The sequence below is a fragment of the Phaseolus vulgaris genome, chromosome 2 (assembly GCF_000499845.2).
Source record: "Phaseolus vulgaris cultivar G19833 chromosome 2, P. vulgaris v2.0, whole genome shotgun sequence".
NCBI classification, from domain to species: Eukaryota; Viridiplantae; Streptophyta; class Magnoliopsida; order Fabales; family Fabaceae; genus Phaseolus; species Phaseolus vulgaris.
In genome coordinates this window covers 30,915,683-30,938,899 of record NC_023758.2, presented here as the reverse complement: position 1 = coordinate 30,938,899, position 23,217 = coordinate 30,915,683, and the positions used below count along the sequence as shown (strand labels likewise).

Below are 23,217 nucleotides of genomic sequence, written 5' to 3'. Positions count from 1 at the left end.
GCGTTCGGATTAACCTAAGACCATTTTATATTAAATCCAACACATCAAAATTAAGTCAAGTTTTTAATAATTACTCTTTCATGCTACGGTTAGGTACAATATTCTGATTTCATTCAATGCTTAATGAGATTAATTAACCTACCAAATTACTTCTACCAGTCATTTAGACTATTTTTATTTTATTTAATGATGTCTTTCAAAAATGTCTTGAATTAATTAGATTATGTTTTCAATTACTCTTTTTCACTTTTTATAGCATCAATTTTAATTAATGACCCTAAAAAATGTAATGTAATTAATATAAGTAAATGATATTAATTATTGTTTTAAGTCAAGCAAATAGTAACTATTTTTGTTCATATCTGTATCTAGAAAGGTAAACACGGTTTATGACCTACTTAAAATAATATAGGATATTTGAAGTAAATTATATACAAATATCTATGGGGCTAAGTTATCTTATTGGTGATGTTTTTGTTTTATGATAATAGTGAACGATAATGGATTTTTTTAATAAATTACCATTTAAATATTGTGTGGAATAAAATAAAGATAAGATACAATATATTAACAGACCTTGTGGACTGTGGTTTGAGCAGAAGAAAAAAAATGTATTTTTAGTCATTTTAAATTTTCAACTCATAATTCAGCAACTTAATTTAAAATTTAAATTCAATCTAAATTGGTCTGCGTTTGATCTTTGGTGATACGTTTAGTTTTATTTATCTTCGAAAATATTCAATAAATGATAATACATAATTATTTTCTTTACCAAAAGTATCCATGTAATTCCTGAATTTTAAAAAATAGGGACATATTTCTTTAATTAATTTTTTTTTAATCCCTCAACTTTTTTTATAAAAACATTTTTTATATTTTTCAAATTATACACATATCCCTACATTTATCTTTGCCTTATCCCTTACATCTTTCATCTACATATCCCTACTCTCTACATATCCTCTTTGTTTTTTTTACATGGTATCAAGAGGTTATTCATGGCTTTTTCTACCCACTACAACCTCTTCTACCTCCACATCACATGTTGTCCCTCTCCATATCTTTGCCACATCCATCCATTTCAAATTTGATTATGGTAATTATTTTATCTGGAAACAACAGATATTAGTCACCATTCATAGTCTAAATCTTTCATCTTTTTTGAAATTGTCCATTACTTGCTTCATCGGATACATCGTACTATTATCTTGTCAATCTTCAACAAGATCAAACCATAATCAACTTGACTTATTTCTTTATTTAAAAATTATATTGTTTTGTAACTAATGTTTTACACTATTTCGAATAAAAAAAAATCATCATATAAACATTCTTAATAAGAGAAAAAAACTAACCACGGATATAAAACAAATTATCTATAATACTATATGATGGACATGCTCATCTTCTAAAGACACGCCATTTCGTTATATTTACTATTTATTATACCTTAAAATCAAAACACTTGAACTCTTGTAACTAACTCTCTCATGCATATTTCAGTATCTCAATTGTACCTAACAAACAAAATTATCACAAAAATATGTTAAGTAAGACATGGACAATAACCGATTTAAAATATAAAGTAATTAATAAACTGAAAACAAAAAGAATGAAAATCTGTTGAATAATAGCAAGATAGAGAAAAACTATCATATCCAACAACAAAAATAGTTGAACACGCTACTTTTTAAGAAAAAATATACATATTTTATTAAATTATATATATGTATGTATATTATTTAAAATATGTATAATTAAAATTAATATAGACATTCAATTTTAACTCAATTAAGTAAGGTAGTGTGATAGGAAATACAAACACATATGTAGATTATATTGTAAAAATAATAAGATGCTTTTTAGATTTATGTTTTGTTTGGATTAAGGGGTGGAATTGAAGAGAAAGGGTTAGAAATATGAGGTTGTTTGAATCAAGATAAATAGAGTGGAAAGTGAAAGAAAGATTTATGGATATTTGTGAGTTATTTGATAGATATAATAAATTTTAAAAATTATAAAATAATATAAATATTAATAATATAAAAATATAATATATATTTAATATAATAGTTATAAATGTTTATATAATAAAAATATGTATACATAATCGTTTATCATGATGCTAGCATCAATAGGATCAATCATCATATTTGATGTGTGTCGTTCCCCCACGATGTTCCAACTATCGCTAGGGTCAATCACTTGTATTATTCGCTTTGGAGTTTGGAGTTTCGTCACAGTTTTGTCCTTAAAAGGCATCTCAATGGATTAAGGGAAGAAGATGTATATAAATTGTCATTGGTCTCGACTCCTAAACGATATGGAACTATTGGGCGTACCGGAACACATTAATCATCAATAGGATCACCATCATTTAGGCTAAGTTTTAAATTGAGATCCATAAATAATCTAATTGGTTTGTTACCTAAAAAACCAATATCATAGAACAAAGATAAATTATACTTTCTTTGACTTAAAGTGATGTCCTTTTTGGATTTGACAATTTCCAAGCCTAAAAAGTACCAGAGAGAACCAATCATCTTTAGTTTGAACAATGAATTCAATGCTCCATGTCAATTATACATTATCAACATAAGAAGAATCAAGATTTGTTTGGATGTTGTTGTCCATATAGACCAACAAAATGATCAATGAAGAACCAAAATCATGAGGAAACAAATAGTACTTATTTTTAGACTATGTAAAGTTGCAATAAGGTTAAAGAGAACTTGCAAAACCATTTCTAGGAAGCTTGTCTTAATCATATATAGATTTATTCAACTTACTAACTAATCCTCTGATTCTTGTTTTGTAACCCTTGAGAATATCCATGTATACTTTTTCAAATAACTCACAATTTAAGAATGTATTGTTGATATCTAATTGTTGTAGGCTCCAATTTTTTGCAGCAGTAATGACTAATAAGATCCTCACGAAACTATGTTTAGCCACTGGTGAGAAAGTGTTTGAAAAATCAATCCCTAACCTATTATGTGTAGCCCTTGGCTACCAACCTTTGTATCTCTCCACTAAGCCATCAATATTACATTTCATTTTAAAAACTCATTTGCACCTTATGTAATGTATGCTTTATGGTAAAGAGTGTAAAGGCCAAGTGTCACCATCTTTGAAAGTCTCAATTTCTTGAGCCATGTCATTTATTCATTTAGGACAGATGATACTGGTTTTTTAGGTAGCAAATCAAATATATTACCTATGGGTTCCAATTTAAAACTTAACTATGATATTATATTAGATAGTGAGTTTAAGCATAACTCATCCTTACAAAACCGACATAGTAAGGTAAAGTTTGTCTCTACTTATATAATGTAGATTAGTCTTTTTTCTAACTTATGTGAAATCTTCAACACACCTTCACATAATGAGGACATCGTATGTTCACACCGAAGACATCGAGCATGGAAATTGAGGAAGGTCTTGTTGTAAAATGATGCATACATATATATACATATACATATATATACATATATATATATATATATGTATACATATATATACATATATATATATATATGTATACATATATATACATATATATATATGTATACATATATATACATATACATATATATACATATATATATATATATATGTATACATATATATACATATATATATATATATGTATACATATATATATATATATATTGCAGAAGAAGAACCGTTGCAACACACGTTTCCGCTAGTCCATTGTGCAAATCGAATAACACCTGGAAACTCCTCTGTTTTTTCTGATGATTCATTCTCCATCCGTTTTCAGATTTAGTTTGTTTCTTTGAGATCGGATGGAACCTCTGGAATGTTGCAAGACTTGTTCCACGTTCCTCCTCCTTTTCTGGTGGTTTCCCACCTTTTCCAACGTCACCTCCTAACCATTGGAACAACAGGCAACTTCCTAGACAGAAGATATACATGGAAAGAATAAGAGTTTGTAGCTGAAGATGCAGAAACCCCGAGTACGATGCTGAAGTGTTCATTGATGGGTTGGGAAAGCAGGCTATTTGTTGGTGTTTAGCGTTAGTGTGGTTCATTCGTGAATCATATCTCAATCCTTCTAAGTGAAAAGATTGAAGCTTGCTTTGAAATCAAAAGGAATCGGACAATCGAGATGAGTCCTAGTACTCTTCCTCTCTTCTTTTTTTGGTTTTTGAGCTTCTCTATTTGCCTATAAATAAGAGGCACGAGAATGCTCCAACACAACATCACTCACAGTGCATTCTTTCTCCTTCTCTCCTTCATTTTTTTCTCTTTCTTTTATTCTAAACATTTTTGGAATCTTGAGTTCTTACTCTTTCAAGAGTTTACTTGCTAGTTTTGATTCTCAAAATTTTTCGAGAAGTTCTTGTTGTATCCTGCGGGACTTGCACAATACACTGCGAATAAGTCTTTACGGACAGTAATCGCCCACGCCTCAGGAAATCAACTTTGTGTTTTTTAATCTTATTTACTATAAGTCTAACATTGGATTGTACAATAGGGCTAAAATTCATTCGATTAGGATAAACTCTGGATAACTATAGTAATATATAAAAAGAGAAAGAAATAAAATAATTATTTAATCAAAGATAGAATAACTAATTATATATAATATCTATAATATTTTTACATAGAAAAAACTAAATAACTGATTGTATATAATATTTATTTATAATACCTAATTATATTTTATTCTAATAGATTTTAATCATTAATTAAACATGTGTTCTAAAGAGTATCCTAAAGTGTGTTACCTTTCCTAATCTTATAAATATACAAATTTATATGTAGAATATAAACTTTGAGAGAAGAAATAAAAATAAATATAGAGAAGGGCGACAATGTCATAGGCATTGGCATGGTGCAGATTAATGTGATTTGGAAGCTGAAAGTAGAAGCCACTTTATGCCGGCTAAAGGGTTACACCACAGACCCTTCATTACTACTTGTTTGGATTTTGCATTAACAGATTCTTATACATCATCATTTCTCTCACACCACAATTATTGGACTTCTTTCAATTCCATGTAATGTAGGTACAAACCACAAGGACTGCAAAGATTTTCCGCTTCATGTTTCCTTAATCACCTCAACTATCATTTGTTTTCCACTTTAAAATTCATTTCAGACACTCAAACCTCATTTTTTTTTATCTCTAATAAATTAAGAAAATCCCAAGGAAGTGGGATTGTATTTTTTTAGTGTTATCGAACGGAGTTGAAATAAAGAGAACGATTGTCTTTCTTCTCGTTTGGTCGATTTATCTTTCCTTTCTTCTACTCAAACGATCTCTCCGTACTCTTCTCATTCCCTACTCCTCGTCTCCTTAACTCCGAGCTGGGATGGTACCTACAAAAAGTACTTTGACGCTCAAGTAAGATTTTGGTGTTCGGCACTCGGTGCTATTAGTACTAAATGATGACGTACCTGATTCTTTTAATTTGTGTCTATTTATATGATTATCATGAGTCTTTTGTTATTGGGTTGGATTAAGAATTTAGATTGTAATTAAAAATATATTACCTAGTGCTTGATCATTGATTAATTTCATTAATTCTCTATTTGAGTATAATAGTTTTAGTTGTGTCAGTCATTCTTAACCAAGTGTCGAAACTCCAAGTGTCATACAGACTCCACCGGTACAATTAGAAAATAGAATTCATCTCATGAGAAACATGAAATTCTCGACAACTTTTACCAGTGATATAAAAGAGAAGTTAACAAGGTTTTTTGACCATGATGGGGTTATTTTTTTTTGTTTTTACCAAAATGGAGTCCGTTTAAAAAAAATTACAAATTTAGACAAGTCGTGCCAATTCGGCACGACTTCATATGCAGAAATCGTTCCAATTAGGCACGACTTCTGCCATGTCATACTGAAGTCGTGTCAACTTGGCACGACTTCTGCCCCGTCATATTGAAGTCATGCCAACTTGGCACGACTTCTGCCTTGTCATACAAAAGTCGTGCCAAGTTGGCACGACTTCTGCCACGTCATTTTTTTTAGAAAAAAAAATTATTGTTTATATATTGGATAGTAAGTTATGTAATGTTAAAAATTAATTTGATACATAATTTTCTAAGAGTGTTAGTTTTAAGGAATAAAAAATTAGATAATCATGTATGGATCATGTTTGACGGTAATGTAATACAATAACTTGATTATTTGATTAATTAAAAAATGAAGAAAATTGTTATTGAATTTGGAAATAAATAGATAAATGAAAAATTATTATATTTGGAAAATAAATAGAGAATTATTGTTATGAATTTGAAAAATAAATAGCTTGAGAAGTAATGATTTTACAGAACACGTAATGATGAGAAGAAATTAATTGTTAACATTACATAACTTACTACCCAATATATAAACAATAAAATTAAAAATAAAATAAAATAAAATAAAAAAAATTATGACGTGGCAGAAGTCGTGTCAAGTTAGCACGACTTCAGTATGACAGGACAGAAGTCGTACCAAGTTGACACGACTTTAGTATGATATGGCAGAAGTCGTGCCTAATTGCATATGAAGTCGTCCCAATTAGGCACGACTTGCCTAAATTTGTAATTTTTTTTAAACGGACCCCATTTTAGTAAAAACAAAAAAAAATAACCTCATCATGATAAAAAAAAAACACTTAACAAATTAACACAATAGTAATACTATGTTATATTTGTATTTCATATAAAATTAGACAACTTATTTCCTCTCTATTTCTCATACATTTGTATTGTCAAAAACTGAATATTGAACTTCTCATATATTTTACTTTTATATGTCAAATAAAATTATGCCAGCTTTATTAATTTCCTTTTTAAATTTCAACCTTCATTAGCAGAGGAGTCAAAATTGTTTTTGCCTTGTTTTTATAATATCTTGAAGAAATAAACAAGGTGTGTAGAGGGTGTCCTTTGTCTGAAAGCATGAGATGCAATGAATGAAGATATACTAATGTACGCTTGTACATACATTTTCCTGAATAAAGCCCAAATAGGTGACGAAATTGTAAAGGTATCTAAATAGGTAGATAAAAACATCAAAAATGTTCTGCAATTCAATGAAGACTGCTACTTTCTGCACCTCCATAACTCCATATGTTGTTGCACCATCCAATACAAAAACTTAAAAATATCCTTTTATCTTTTTTTTGTCACTCATATAGATTTATAAAATTCAGAAGCAATTTTAAGAAATTATATATATTTTGAATTAATCTCATATTCAACTAATTCAAAATATGATATTTCGGATTCTATATTACTATCAAATTTAAAAAATTAAATTATGTAATTCGAAAACTAATCACACATATAAAAAAAGACTTTCATATTATATAATCAAAAAACCAATCACACATCTGAAAAAAAAATTTCAGATTACATAATCCAAAAACTAATCTTATATTAGAAAAGACTTCTAATATAAAAACCTACGAATTACATAATTCAAAAACTAATTACAAATTTGAAAAAAAACTTCTGAATTAAATAATCCAAAATATTAAAAAAAAATCCAAAATATTACAAAAAAAGTGCACGAAGAAACCGTCTTGGATGGAACTGATCAATTTATGTGATATGATAACTACAATTTTAAAATTGCTCAATTTTCATTATTTTTCATTTAAAGTTATAATGTTATAGTCTAGTACATGATGGTCAACATATGACTCTAAAACATTGAAAATAACAAACATGTATTTACGTATGTGAGTATTTATGCCTATCCAAACGAGCAGAACCAGGGTAAGCTTTGTTAGTGAAGTTTGCGTGTAATGCAGCAAGCCTTTGCGTGGCGAATTTCGAGTCACCAAATCCATGATCATGAACCGAGTATCTGTTAGAAGAAGAACTAGACCTCTCATATTGGGGCCTCTGCTTTGGAGCACTCGCGGATCTTACCTTTGCCATTGAGGATTCAGTGTATGCCATGTAACTCGGATACTCAGGTTCAGAATAACCACTTCCATGGCTCTTTGACCCATCACTCTTGCTAGGAGTAAAAGGGCTTCTTTTGGACCCACCATTTCTAGAAGAGGCAGACAAAGTACGAGGACTATTCTCACCACCACACCATGAGTTCTCCTCAACCTCCTCCTTCATTTTCAGAGGGCTGTAAGACTCAACTTCACAGACCAAACCATGGCTTGGGGAGTAAAACTGGTTTCTACCCTTTGATGTTGTCATCTGTGGTTTTACAGAATCATTTTCTAGCATCCTGAAACATCTTTCTTCGTCCAGGCTACAACCTCTTGACCACGATCTTCGTTGATGCCATGATTCATTGATTTGCATGCGGGATTTTGAGCTGTTTCTCTGCACTCATAGGAATGTTTCCATAAGTTCACTCACTAAAGAATTCAATCATGCACAGAAGAGGTAAATAAATAAATAAATAAATAAATACCTTGAGTAATGATGGTGAGTGATCATATTTCATGCTCTCGGATCTGATGGGGCTTTCAAATTTGTCTGGTTTTGCTGGACTCTGTGAATGGAAAACATTCTAAGGGTAATGTATTTGTATTGCCACAGCATCATTAATTTGATCGAAAAATTTAGTTGATTATCCAATGAATATGTAGGTAAGAATTTGTATCTGTGTAACTCATTTAAAGGCAATAAAAGTGAGAGGAATTGAAGATGGTTACCACATGGAGGAGGGGAGTGGATGAGTTTGCATTCCAATATGGGCCGTGCAAAATTTGGGCCCGCCCAGCACGGAATTGGGCCTGAACACGTAAGAGTGTTTGTACTCTTTGCAGCCATTCTGACGTGCGCTTCCTCTCAATCTCACCCCTCACCAATGCCTGAAGCTTCACCAATCCTTTTAACGCTCCAAGGGCTTTCCTTGCCTACAAATTTCAACATCAAACACCATTAATATCTCAATTTCACCTTTCATTTCACCCAGGTTCATTCAGGGTCACAGAAACTCACAAAGATACCACGTTTAATCTTTCATTAGTGTAAATATCACTATATTATATTTTCATTAAACTATGTAACGTTTATCATTACTCTTTTCCCAGGATTAAAAAATTAAGATCATGTCAACTTTTTGGGAAGAAGGGAAAAAAAAAAGACATGAATAAGTTTTGATGAGAAGGTGCATTGATGGTGTGTGAGGTGTAAGCAAGGGAAAAGTATTTATCAGCATTATTGAAGTGTGTCTGCAGCGTCGTGTTGTGGTATTAATAGTGTTGTGATGAAATGGAAGTTTAATGAGCTGAAAAAGTCATCAATGTCTGTCCCAGGCAAAAACAAACGTATCTTACATTACAGGGTGGCGGGGCTCCTTTTACATTTGCATCTGTCCCCACAAAACCAAGACACAAGCCAAGGATCATTCCTTTACCAGACAAAAGAAAAAAGTACTGTACTTGAGTTTTCAAATCAGTTTCACAGCCCAACACCTGATTAAATCCTTCTACAATCTACATTTAATCTGCGAATCTATCATTACAACAAAGTACCAGCGTTACCAGTTCTTCATAAAAGTTACTCCCAAAACACAACTAAGTTACCAATTCTTCATAAAAGTTACTTCCAAAACATAAATAAAATTGTAGCATCATGGACAGTGCAACGAAAAATTAGACTTTTTTTTATAAGATTCATATGATCCATTGATTTTCTTTTCTGAAATATATTTAATTAATCGTTCTAATAAATATTTAAAATGAATGACATAATTTTTTCTTCCAGTGTGTTAATTAAACCGAACTAATCATACCAATCAACTTTATAATACACTTTACGTTGCTCTGCGTGTGTGAAGAGAGTGAAAAGCAAGATGACATTAATGGTGAAAAGGGCAACACGGAGGGAAGAGAAAGAGGGAGATGGTGACGCAGGACGCACCTCGATACGCGTTAGTAGCTGTCACCCAAACAGATTAATCGGTCGTAATTAATGTTCATTCATTAATGTTCATTCAGAGCAAGAAATTATGTTTCGCAGGAAATTGTTTCAGACCACAATTTTAAAACAGAACCTCCTACAAAAGCCTTCACAAAACAAGACACCGTCTCACAGATAAGCCAAATCTGCAAACATAGGACGACACTCCCTATTTTCGCTTTTCACCCACCCATCTTCCAGGATCCTTCATATTTTTTCCTTATTAAACTAAAACCTCCTTTCACCACCACCCCATAAACATAAGGACAAACAAATACGGAAACTTATTTAACTTTTGTGAAAATTCATAAAACACTTCACTTTATAGAAGCTAACCATAAACACTGATTATGTTAAAACAACCTCGTGCAAGATGATACACCTACTCGAATGTAGGTAACTATTTTCGTTAATGTAAAAAAGAACAATAATTAGAAGAATATGAGAATAATATATAGAATGATCGTACGAACCAAAGAGCCTCGAAACGCGGCCTGAATCTTAACAGCTGCCCATTCTTCTCGAGAAACGCCTCCGACGACGGTGACAGCGGCGAGTGGTGCGAGGTTGGGATCAGCGCTTTCCACGTGTCCCGAGGAATGGCCTCCGCTGGTGGGTGGTGCGTGGTGGTTGACGGCGGAATGGTCCTTTTCTCGGTAGGACTTGACGAAGCTCCACCGCCGTTTCTCCTTGGGCGGTTTGGGAGCGGCGGCGGACGGCGAGTCTTGCCTTTTGAAACCGAAAAGGCCGCGAAACCATTTGGATGCCTTACCCATTAACTGGGTCTAGAAGAAAAAAACCATTAACGAAATGGTTTGGGTTTTGAAGATGCGTTTGTGGAAGAAAAGGAGTTAGAAGTTGGAAGTGAGTTTGCGAAAGAAAGAGAGAGTGAAGGTGGCTTTTTGTGTAAGCAAACTGTGAAGAAAACAGAGAGTAACATAGTAAGGACTCGTTTGGAGCGAACTAACATAATGAGTGTGCATTAAATCCTTTTTCTTTTCTTTTCTGTAGAATCGAGTCTATTAGACACACTCACACGTGTATTCCAGTGAAAGAAAGCTCGTAGAAAATTAAGGACTGGGAAATATAGCAAAGAAAAGCAATAGAAATTGTGAGTCTTGTAATTTTTTTAGAAAACGTGATTCTTAAATAATAAATTTCCGTATACATTAATCAATTTTATCTTTTTCCACAATAGTTTTTTCATTTACAATTTGACCAAAACGATTGATGATTAAATCTAACAATCAAGTATTCTTATTCTTAGTTAAATACCTTTTTATTTATATTTAGTGAAACAAATATCTTTAAAAATAAAATTGTTAAATACATGGATGATAAAATAACGTGAAAGGAGGTGAGTTCTGAATTCAAGTTTGACTAGTTTATAGATTGATCTGTAACATTTATTAATTTTTCAATTTTCCCTAAACTGTTCCAACTAACTGCTTTATACTCTTATTGATTATGTAAGGAAGTTTGATCCATGTTGGTTACGTATTATTAATCTGGTTTCACATTTGAAGCCTTTGATTCTTGTTTAGGAAGTGAAAAATATAAATTATTCAAAATAGCTTGAAAAGAAAGTGAATACGGATATGCATTTATTTAACTCAACATACATATAGAAAATTTGATTGCAAAGTTTGGAAATATAAAATAAAAAATTTGATTGCAAAGTTTGAAAATATAAAATAAATTTTGTGAGTAGTATAAAAAGTCTCTAATCACAAATTAGAGATGGAGTAAACTTGACTAGACTCACATTTCATAATTTTTTTTAAATAAAAATTTTTATGTTAGATATTATTATACAATTTGACATCCCAATTATGTTCATATTTTAAATAATAACAATTATTTTATCTCATTTAAAATTTTATTATTTTTCATTCCAAACACAACTCAGATAAATAGATAAATGATGTTGAATGTAGTTTGAGTTTATACTTCAAGTTTATGATAATAAAAATAAAAATAATAGTTTGACATTATAAAGAAAGACTTATTTAACCATTCACTTTATTATCAATTAGGTTTTTTTTATTGAACATACTTTGTTTAATGTATAATGTCGTTAACCTAGGTAAAGGAAAACCTTGAAATGTAGATGTTTCAAGATAAACATGTTTTTTTATTAAATATTTTATAAAGTAATATATTTATTTTGATACTGTACGTAACAAATACATTTTATATCTCAAGACGATAAACATTTTTATTTTTACTTATATTTATAAAGTAATCCTTTCTACTTTTTTATTTTTCTGTTTCAAAAAATAATTGATGTTTTAAATTTTCAAAATTTAAAATATACCCTCACACTTCATGAAAGTACTAAATAAAGATATTTTAGCTAAAATTTGTTATGAAGGTTCAAATATATATATGTGTGTATATTAACATTATATAATGATGGGGCAGTGTTGTAATTGAATGAAAAGAGGCATCACATGAATGAGAATGGGGGTTGGTGATCCAAGCATATAAACACCAAGATATGTTAAACAGTGGATAAATTATTATCGCATTTTTTTTAATTTCCATTGAGTTTATATGCATATGGATTTGCGTTTTGTTTATGTTTAACGTAAAATTACACGTTTTAAGAGAATGAGTTCAAACAACAACGTTGTTGTCACTCTTATATTACGTTGAATCCGACGAATTTCGAAATATGCTACATATTCGTTTTCTAGTTCCTTCTCCACAATTTCACATTCAATTTAAAATAGAAGAAATTGAATAGAAATATTTTATTATGAAATGGTCTCAATATTTTTTTGTTTGATGAAAGTGGTGGTTGGAAATGTAGACTTTTGAAGTGTGAATTGACATGGTCAAATAGATTGTGACCACATGCAGACATGAACACTTTATGTACCTTTTCTCTGTGAGGAGAAGCTTCAAAATGAGACTCGCTTTTCAAAATTGGACCAATTGTGTTACTCAGTCAACGTATCTAACCGACAGCTACACGTTTTTGGATTGTCTTTTGATATTCACCAGGGTTTATTAGCCTCTACTTTTATTTTATTATTTTCTACAATTATCTTTGGCTAATAAAAAAAATCAAAACCCAATTTATAAACATATTAAAATCCATTTCAAGAACGTTTTTTATATAAATGTTTCTTTAGACATTTGAATATTTGATTAGATGCTTAAGTGACGTGGTTATATGTTGATTATAACCATATTATTATTAACACAGTTCAGATTTTATTGTGTTTTTCCCCACAAATTTAGTAATTATTTTAATTTTACAATTAATAAAGTACGCACAATATTAAAAGTGACATTTATATAAAAATAAAACTTTTATTCATCAAAACTTTAGAATTTAACGGGAAATCAACCATAATAGTTTAGGGTTACATAACAAGACAAAAATAATACAAAAATAAAAAAAAATGTGTTTGTTATTCTCAAATGCGATAAAAAAAAAAACTCTGTTAAATCACATTTTTTCACTCTAATTCTTATTTTTTATTTTTGACAATTATAGTTTCACTCTTCTTATGTAAATATTTATTAATAAATAATAATAAATTTACATGTAAAATTAAAACATGACAAGTATTTTAGATTTTTTAAAATTTGATGAAATAATTTTTTTACTATCTTTTCGATTCTTCTTTAATTCTTCTTTAATTTTTTTAAAATCAAATATCTTATTGGCTCCTAAACAATAAAAGAGAGTGGTGTACTATCTTAGTTTAGTATTGAAGAAAGAATTTCCACATATGTTAATATTAGCATAGAGAAGATACATTTTATGATGCTTGTTCGTACTGATAATATGTTTTTTAATATTGATCGTACGCATTTATGAAATGAAGATGAGAACAACAATTTGAACTCTGCAATTGCAAGCTTTTCAGTAATAGGGTCTATTTGAAGTGTGTAGCACCCACCCTAGGTGTCTGCATTCCAAATAAAGTTAAATAAATATATGCTTCTGTAACAATAACTTTTATACCTGTTATTAACATAAAAAAAATGTCACATTCAACTGTTTTAGGTTAATTCCATCAAAATCAAATTTATCTAACTAAAAATTAACAGACACTGCTGCGTTTGATTAAAGAAAAAAAAATTAAGAAAATGAATTAAAAGTAAAAATGATCTTTTAACTTGTTTAATTGTATCTTTTTACACGAATATATAAAAATGAAAATACATTATAAATAAAAGTATATGAATGATAAATAAATAACTGCATTTTCATTTTGGTATGTATATAACATTTCTCTCAATCTCTCCAAATTCAAAAGAAATATATATATATATATATATATATTTATTTATTGAGGACCTGTACTTATATTTTTCTTTCCTACAAAGTGTCCTTCCAAACAAAGGAAGGAATATTTTTTTTATCCTTTTCCTTCTATTATCAATCTTTACTCTAGTTTTCTCGTGTATGAAAGTGTAAGTATTTGATGTCATTTATTAAGGTTGGAGAGAAAATAAAGAAGAAAAAAAACATTTTCAATAGTTATCTAGATAACAATGATTAACAAACACTTTATTTTTATTTTTATTAATGTGAGACGGATATTTTAATTATAGTTGATTAAAAAAAATTGCACCATAGAAATCAAATATAGATTTCTCACTATGAATTGTTTCCATAAGGTATACATGTAAAATACATAATCACTGTGTTAATTCATACGGCCATATTTAGGGATTACTCGTAATTGAAAATCAAAAAGTAAGATGTAATATTAAACTTATTTAATAGGTAAGTCTCATTAATACTAACGAGATATTTAAATTATTTTAATATGAATAATGGAATTAAAGAGATGTTATAATAATTAGAGATTAAAAATAGTGTCTTATATGAATCATAAATAAAGAGTGAGAAATGAGTAAATATTATATAAAAAGAACAATTGAAAAAGGAAAAGGAATAGACTAAATACTAGGATTTAGAATTCCAATATTTTTAGACACTTTTGAGTTATTTAAAACTTTTACCACTCTCGTAAAATAGGACGTAGGTAGAATTTTCATTCACATCATGTTCTTCTATCTTTGAATAAAAAATAACCAATTGTAAGACTCATCACAAATGCCACAAACACCCCTCCATTGCAGGATATAATTGCTAACATCAACGAAAATCTAATCCCAAGTTCACGTCTAATAGAAACGTTTTCATAAAATTAATCTCCAACATTGTCTTATCTCTAATGGTGCTCATAAAAGCAAGGAATCTTTGCTAGCAACTGCCTCCAGTCACTAGTGATGAGCTTGAAGTGGATCTGACAATTTCCTAGGTATTGATAGAACATGTTATGGATGAGAGTGTCGTATATGCTAAGTATGCGACCGTGAAAAACTTTTTGGATTCGAAACTATAGAAGAACGGGCTAGCATGTTGCTCGAGTTTCATCAAAATCGTTGTCACTAAATAAAGAAAAAATCGGCATTCAACATACCTGCGATTAAGCATGTTTGAGGGAAATGATTAGAATTGTCTTTTAAATTTCAAACTTCATTAGGCAGCATCTACAACCAACCTTATCAAGCTGTATAAATAAAAGATCGACCTTGTTAGGTGGTAAAAAAAATCGACTTTAACTAATGATATTGACAGAACAAACCTTATCGAGCACTACAAATACCAATCTAACTTTGACAACATTTGTTTACAATCCACTTCTTAAGATAATTTATTTTCAGTGTTTTTCACTTAATAAACCTTTTTGCTTACTCAACTTGATGTTGGGAGTTGCGTACCATCTTGAACTTAGGAGATCATCCACGACTGACCCATAAAAATAAAATACGATAATTAAATTCATTTAATAGGTTAATACTTACAATACTACTAAGCCATTTAAACTATCTTAAACACAAATCATGAGATTAAAGAGATATAATTAATAATAAATATATTCAATAGAGACTAAAAACAATGTCTAATAATAATAATGAGTAAGAAATAAAAAAAAAATATTATATTAAAAAATAATAATTGAAAAAGAAGAAGGTAAAGACTAAATACCCAAAACACATAATAAACTTCTTTCTAAAACAAATAAGAAAGAGAAAAATGCGTTTTTGATTTGAGAAAAATATTAAAAAGAAAAATAAGCAATTGTTTTAAATACGGGAGTTTATTACTTTTCATTACCTATTAAAAAAATCAATTATAAATAGTGGCAAACGTTAACACTTGAAAATATATTCTTTAGAGTAAGGAAATTGAAATGTGAGAACCACAATTATTTCCCTTCTTTTATTTTAATTTTACACAACGACATGGGAGATTCTAAGTACACTCTAGTTAGTTCTTTGTACTTCCATTTTGATTTCTGTAATAGCACAGGGACCATACTATTAAAGAAATAAAAAGATAGAAGAGAGAAATACTACTATGATGTAAAAAGAGAAAAATAGTTATAGTTATCAATAGAATGTTAAAATGAAGGAGTTCTCACACATAATTTCTCATTAAATAATTAAGAAAATAAATTTTAATAAATTTATGAATTGCTTATATATATAAATTATACATGTAATATGGTTGGTTTTTGTTGAAGGTTGAGGATACTTTATTTATCCCTCTCTTAACTGATGCATCGTTTTTTTGTTAGTCGTTATATGGAGTTTAAAGGGTCCAATACATTAAGGATCTGGAGTCAAATCCAACAACGAAGAAGGATTCAACTCTAATGCTCGCCCAAAAATGGAACTTATTCTTCACTATTCAGTAACCATTCCTCACAGAAGGCGAACGTCATGGATCAGCTTCACCTCCAGTAACTTATATTATATCTATCTACTACTGCACATGGAATTCGATACCTACAGAGACTTGAAACAGATTATTTTACGAGCATTTTTATCCCCCACTACTCTCACCTCTTCCGTTTCTCTCTCGAGTTGTTTCTACTACTTTCGGAAGGAAGAATGTTGGTTTGTCATTTCCCACCCAATTTGTTGGCTGGTGCTTCTCATAATCTGTTTTTAACAAATATATTTTGAGAAAGCAAATGCCAAACCCAAACCATATAACACGTTTAGGATTCTGCAATTCTCCTAATTGACACTGCTGTTACTCTGTTGACAAGGAACAACGTTCTCTGGATCAGCTCTTCAAATGATGGGCGTTTCTCTGGATCACTGCTCCCATTTAACACAAGTAAACCTGAGTTAGAACCAAGAAGGCAATCTCTATCATATTAAAACTGAAATGGGTGTGTAGAAGCACCTTCGCCAGCAATCATTGATGATTGAGGCAACATAGGGATCAAGGTCATCCGGAAGGTCCAGTCGTCTGTCCACAAAGCCTACGACTCCAACAACCTTTCAAGTGAAATACAATGGTTATAAAAAAATTCCCAGTGTTTAGATTTCTCTACTTTTAAGATGAATAATGCTGCTTACACTTGTTACTTTAATTAATCAATTGTTAAACAGATTTACTAACAAACTATATATACTTAACCATAAGTATGTATCGTTAATTAAAATTGTTAGGTAAATTGTAAAGTTCGGAAATTGGTTAATCAAAGTGGTGTGAGGAGATGTGTTAGTTAGCAGCACTATTAGTTAAAGCTATCACTACAGTAGACTAGTTGTACAGACGAGTTTGTAGTTACTACATGTGTGTCGGGGAGAGAGAGACCTGTAAGGAATTCAAATTTTTCCACGGAATCGAATGAGTCATTAGTTCCCAGAGGATGACACCAAAACTGAACACATCAGACCTGTTTAAAAAATGAAAGAAATTCATTACTTCCGAAGCATCAAAGTGCATTACCAATTTAATAGGATCTAGGCACTATTTGCAAGAACTAAATAACTTCCAAACTAGCGATATTTTTGGAAACTGGACAAGGTGGGAAAGTCATTGAAAACACTCAATATGCAGCCATATAGAAGTTTCTAATCAAAGATCTTAAACATAGGACATTGAAAGCTGATTTAACAATTCCTCAAGATCATCAGGGCTAGTTAGCAAATGATTACAGAAAATGACAATTTGGAGAACTTTTTGGAAAAAATCAGTGTTCAGAACATGTTCTCCATTTTTCAAAGTTTCCAGAAAATTCCAGGCTGAACGCAATCTGTTAAGTCACGGCTAGAAGAAATTACTTCTCATTTGAAGGTTCATTTCTAAGCACTTCAGGGGCCATCCATTGAGGCTGCATTTTAACAGAAAATATGATTGTTAGCAAGATACATAAATAAAACTTCATTCACTACAAACAAACTAAAGATTTTACAGTTGCTTGCTGTTCAGGTCAGAAAGTTCATATTTAAAAAGTGAAAAAAGCGAGTGATGTCATTACGGTGCCTCTCCCAGATTTCGTATTCAATAATGTTGCATCCTTCAACCTAGACAGGCCAAAATCTCCAACCTAAGAAAAAAATCAAAACTCATTATAATTAACCATCCTAGGACCACTAAAAGCATTTTCAAGCATTGATCACCTTTACAGTCCAGTTTTTATCTACAAGCAGGTTGGAAGACTTCAGATCTCTATGCACAATTGGAGGATTTCTGTGATGAAGATAATTCATTCCTTTAGCCTGAAATGAACAACAATGTGGTTTAGAAAATTACAAAATGAAGGTTCAACAAGCCACCGGCTTGCTCTCAACATTTGTATGTGAAGAGGGAGAGGACACGCACTACATCAAGAGCCATCCTTAGACGTCTTCTGATGTCTAATGTCTGATTGTTCCTATGTAGATTTTTGAAAAGGCTTCCCCTACCGTGCAAAATATAGAATCAATTTAAGATGATTCCTATAGTTTGCATACAAAAAAAATGTAAATGGGGATTTTGTGTGCACCGTGGGTGAGATATTCATATTCACTAATGCACAGATCTATTACCTAATGTCATAAAAATATAACAGATACTTCATGCATGATATTTTATGTGCTTCTACACACAGTGCAACTCCTTTAATAAGCTCAAAGATGATGATGTCAAAAATCTTACCTAGGTAATAACTCTGTAACAATGGCAAGCCTTTCCGGTGAATATACTGCTCCCATGAAAAGTAATACATTAGGGTGTCTCAATCTCTTCATTATATCAATCTGAAGTATACACACAGGATTCATGGATCAGTTGCTTTCTATCTAAAGCAAGACACACACAGAGAGAGAGAGAGAGAGAGAGAGAGAGAAACCTCTTTTCTGTAGTCCTGTAAAGTCTCCTCTGTGTATCCGTTCCCAAAATAAACCTTGGCTGCAACATCCTGAAAAAGAAAATAAGTTTTTAGAACAGATGGCTAGTCAATACTATTATTAAAAATAGAAGAATATGATATTTTATACCGATCCATTCCAAATTCCATGATAAACTATTGCATAAGAACCTACACGATACAGTATAACATAACTATGTCAGCAGTCATTAGTTGAAATAGGAATATTCAGAAACATTTCAAGATCTACTATAAGAAAGATACAGGTAGATCAACCTAATTATTTGAAAAGAAATCCATTAGAAATTTCTTGTCCTACCTTGAGATGTTTGAGGCAAATATTTTTTGTTACTTCTTCATTACAATTCATCACCGATTAGACACTGAATTTCAAAAAGATTGATTTTACTTCTGGCATAAAGGATTATAGGCCATTAGATTTAAGAGGGGAAAAATTATATTGATATTATTTTGAGACTGCTCCATATATTTTTTGTTTGCCAAACTTATGCCGCTATTTACAAATAAAAGCATTTTAGCCTTTCAACTCCTCGACATAGAGGAACTATAAAATGCATAATAATAGAATTAATTACCTTGTCCAATCTGCTCTCTTAATTGAAGTTCTTCCCAATGGATTTCACACTCTGAAACAGAGTTTGACTCATTATCCCCTGTGCTAGACAAACTTTCATGCTTGTCTATACTCTCCCTCAAACTTGGCAGTTGCGACCCTTCTTGCTGCTTTTGCACTTCATCTCCTGTCACCATAGTCGTAGCCTCTGGTTCCATTTTCTTGTGATCAAATAGACAGTGTAATCTTAACAGTGGGTATGGGGAATGGGAGAATCAAAACATTCACACCACTCCCCAGTGAAAGGCTTACCAGAATAATCTTTGGAAACAGTGGAAGCTCTACACGCACAGGCTGTTGTATCTGCTCTCTTCATTGCAGGTGAAGAATTACATTTTTGAAGATTTTGTTCTTTGTCTGCTCCATTAACAACATCCTGATATCGATTTAATGCCACTAAGCCTCCAGATGAAACATTTTCATAATTCATTCTATTGCTTCCTGAATTATCATCTGTACAATTATTTTTTATATTTCCATTATCCTTTCCATATTTTGCACGTACCCCAGTTTGAAGCTTGGCTGCCTGAAGTGATTTAATCATAGAGAGGATCACATATCTTAAATGGATAAAAAGTTACACGGAAGTTTCATAGCACACAATTTTTAAAAAAATATTATGTACTACAGGTCAAACCAATGCAGCCTTTACAGAGTCAAATGGACCTCCAGCATATTCTTAGATTCTGCTAAATAATTGCGTAAGTTTGGTATCTAAGCTTCATAAGTGCCCAGAAAGGTTCACAAACACAATTTTTTAAACAAATATTACGTACTATAGATCAAACCAATGCATAATTTACAGATTCATATGGGCCTGGGGTATATATTCTCAGTTTCTGCTAGCATATACTTAAATGGCATTGATTTGGGATCTAAGCTTCATAGTGGCCTACAAAGGTTCAGCCTCCAAATTTATGATTTTAGATGAAGTATCACTTTATCAATACAAACAGTGTCTTACTAAATTTCTGTATTCCTGATATTCATTTATAGCACAAACTAGGCAATTAGAGCATCTAATAAAAGGGAAACTAAGATTTATTTACAATTTTAGAAGGTTGACCAAATTCTGCTGTAGACTCATTCTTCTCGGAGGCCTCTGTGACAATTGTGTTTCCTTTACGGAGATGTCTGGAATGAGGTTTTGTTTCCTGAAATTCGAAATTAGGGGACGAAAACTTAAAATATTCTCATGATTAAATACCTTCCCAGATACTACATCCTCGAGATGAACAGAAACATACATATATGTCACGCTTCTCTAGCTTTTCATCACCTGTTGAAGTGTTCCCGGAAACTGTGTCATCAGTAATATGCAGCAGTGGGAGAAGCTTTGATGCCTGGTAGATGTAAAAAATAGGGTTCTATAACTTAACTCACGCAAATGATAAAAAGAAACCAAAATAAATAAATAAAAAATGAAGTTATATAATAAAAGATCACACTAATGAGAACCAGATTGGAAACAGATGAAGCAATCTGTGGCATTGGTGCAATCGTTGGTCGTGGAGGCCACTGAATTCTTTTAAAGTTTAACCTCTGTACTCCAGATTGGCTATTGTTACCAGATTTGTATGTTCGATTTTCTGAATTTGTAGATTTTACTATAGCCGCATCACTTGAAACAGTTATAACACCAACAAGCTCACCATCCTCATAAAGAGGAGTTTTTGTTACTAATGCCATAATTACTTCACCAGATTTCTTCTTGAAAGGAAACTTCCCAGACCATGGAACTCCTGAAACCACCCTTTCCAGAATTTTTTGTAGAGATGCGTAATTGTCCTCAGCAATTAGGACTTTAGCTACTCTTTGGCCAATGATTTCGTAGTCTTTCCATCCATACAGAGTTTCGGCCGCCTGATTCCTGAAATGGAAATAGGTTTGGCTCAAAAGCAATCTTAAAAACAAAAGAATAGTTTGCAGAGGTCATTTTTTTGAAATTTAAAAAAAAAAAGTGAAATCTTGACTGAAATTGGACTTGATTGTCACTGAATGAGAGGGCACATACAAGTCTCTAATAAGTTATGACGGTTCAAAAGCCAATTTCTAACCATTAATCTCTTTAGATTTGCTATTTTTTACACTACAGGATCCAATTAGTTTTATGACAAATCAGTTTCTATTACTTTACCCCAAATACATAGATCCATATTTACGGATATGACTTCACTGAACAGGTGTTAGCGTGATCCATATTTGCTATACACAATTAACAATTGTTAAGCAAAGTGTGCCTACCAACCACTAACTATTGAAGAAAATGCAACACGATGTCTCTTTTCCTTAGTAACGTCAATGTGACTCTCACTAGAATACCCAAATTCAACACAGAACTAAAATGTCGAACACTCTGTCATTTTTTATAAGGAAGACTTACACACCGGGTCTTCTAATTTCAATCCCCAAGGCTTCCGCCACCATCCTCAGTTTGACATGTTCAAATATATCCTGTAAAATGATCGAGTACAGTAATTCCCATAACCTTTCTTATTTGCTTTGTTGCGGAATTGCCGAATTCGGAACACTCGCCTCATGAATCATTCTAAACATGCTGTACCATACCAAATAAACTTTCAACCGAAATAACTCATTCAATTTCCGACAAAATAGCACTCTAAACGACATCGTGCGGAGGTCTAACCAAACTCGAAACTAGTTTCTCACACATCCTATTCACTATCTCTCTCTACAGCGTTCAACTGTTCCATTAAAAATTATAACACCATGAACAGTCTCAGACTAAATAAATTACCAGAAAGAAGAAACGATTCAAAGAAAAAATGTAGCGTGTACGATGTATTAACTATACCAGTATACGATCTCGGCGGAGGGAACTCTGAGGACGTGAACGGCGTGGCCCATGCATTTCAACACGGTTGCGTAGGGACTTCCGGATAAGAAGTAACCGGAGGGAAAACCGAGGGTTGTTGAATCAGCAATGACCTCGTTATTGTCATCGTTATCGTGCCTGACTGTGAGCTTCTTCTGCAGTAGCTCATCGAATTCCTCCCTCAGCTTGGCCTGCTTCTCCTCGAGGCTCCGGCACCGATCCGCCAGAGCTCGGAACGCTGCAGTTTCTCTCTCCTCGCCGCCGTTCATTGAATTGGCCAGAACTCTGGTTGTGAGGTGCGCAATGCGCATACACAACAGTTAGTTTATTTGCCGGTTCCTCGCTTGGCTTCTGCACAAACCATTTGTTTATTCATTTATTTTATTGGTTTTAATTGCAACTGCGTCTCTGTCCAATGCGAGGCTTTGGCCTAAAGGCTCTTCGCCACGTGTCGGTGGCCGGCCACGGTAGCCATCCAGTGTGCGCTCCTATAGGATTGCCGGAAGATACCACCAATTGCGCCTCGACAAAAGAATGCTTCGTTTTTTGTGTTCGGACAGCACTAGCGCCACCCACGATTTCCTCACCGGAAACTTGTAAATCCTATTGCTTACTTGGTTTTTGCTATTTTGCTTCTGTTTCCTGAAGCAAGGGTGACC

At 31.9% G+C, this 23,217-nt stretch overlaps 2 protein-coding genes across 10 annotated transcripts; both read right to left on the bottom strand.

The window, feature by feature from the left end:
- Positions 1 to 7,591: 7,591 nt before the first annotated feature.
- LOC137811393 (protein IQ-DOMAIN 22-like) lies at positions 7,592 to 10,880 on the bottom strand. The gene is made up of 4 exons (XM_068613121.1): positions 10,377 to 10,880; positions 8,652 to 8,855; positions 8,408 to 8,488; positions 7,592 to 8,316 (listed from the first exon to the last, which is right to left on the bottom strand). Exons 1-4 carry the CDS (start codon positions 10,677 to 10,679, stop codon positions 7,702 to 7,704), a joined length of 1,203 nt encoding a protein of 400 aa, XP_068469222.1. The 5' UTR covers positions 10,680 to 10,880; the 3' UTR covers positions 7,592 to 7,701.
- A 5,502-nt stretch (positions 10,881 to 16,382) lies between these two features.
- LOC137811392 (probable serine/threonine-protein kinase SIS8) lies at positions 16,383 to 23,217 on the bottom strand. Of its 9 annotated transcripts, none has more exons than XM_068613116.1 (17): positions 22,538 to 23,217; positions 21,169 to 21,592; positions 20,970 to 21,065; positions 20,772 to 20,876; positions 20,228 to 20,248; positions 19,975 to 20,098; positions 19,685 to 19,870; positions 19,219 to 19,259; positions 19,071 to 19,139; positions 18,878 to 18,978; positions 18,563 to 18,641; positions 18,361 to 18,459; positions 18,219 to 18,287; positions 18,022 to 18,071; positions 17,552 to 17,633; positions 17,135 to 17,229; positions 16,383 to 17,046 (listed from the first exon to the last, which is right to left on the bottom strand). In XM_068613116.1, the coding sequence occupies exons 1-17, from the start codon at positions 22,867 to 22,869 to the stop codon at positions 16,944 to 16,946; spliced, it is 2,076 nt and encodes a 691-aa protein (XP_068469217.1). In that variant the 5' UTR covers positions 22,870 to 23,217; the 3' UTR covers positions 16,383 to 16,943. The 9 variants fall into 9 exon arrangements, 8 of the variants coding, with proteins under 8 accessions (XP_068469217.1, XP_068469220.1, XP_068469219.1 ...); XM_068613119.1 differs by having other exon boundaries at positions 19,685 to 19,849; XM_068613118.1 differs by having other exon boundaries at positions 21,181 to 21,592.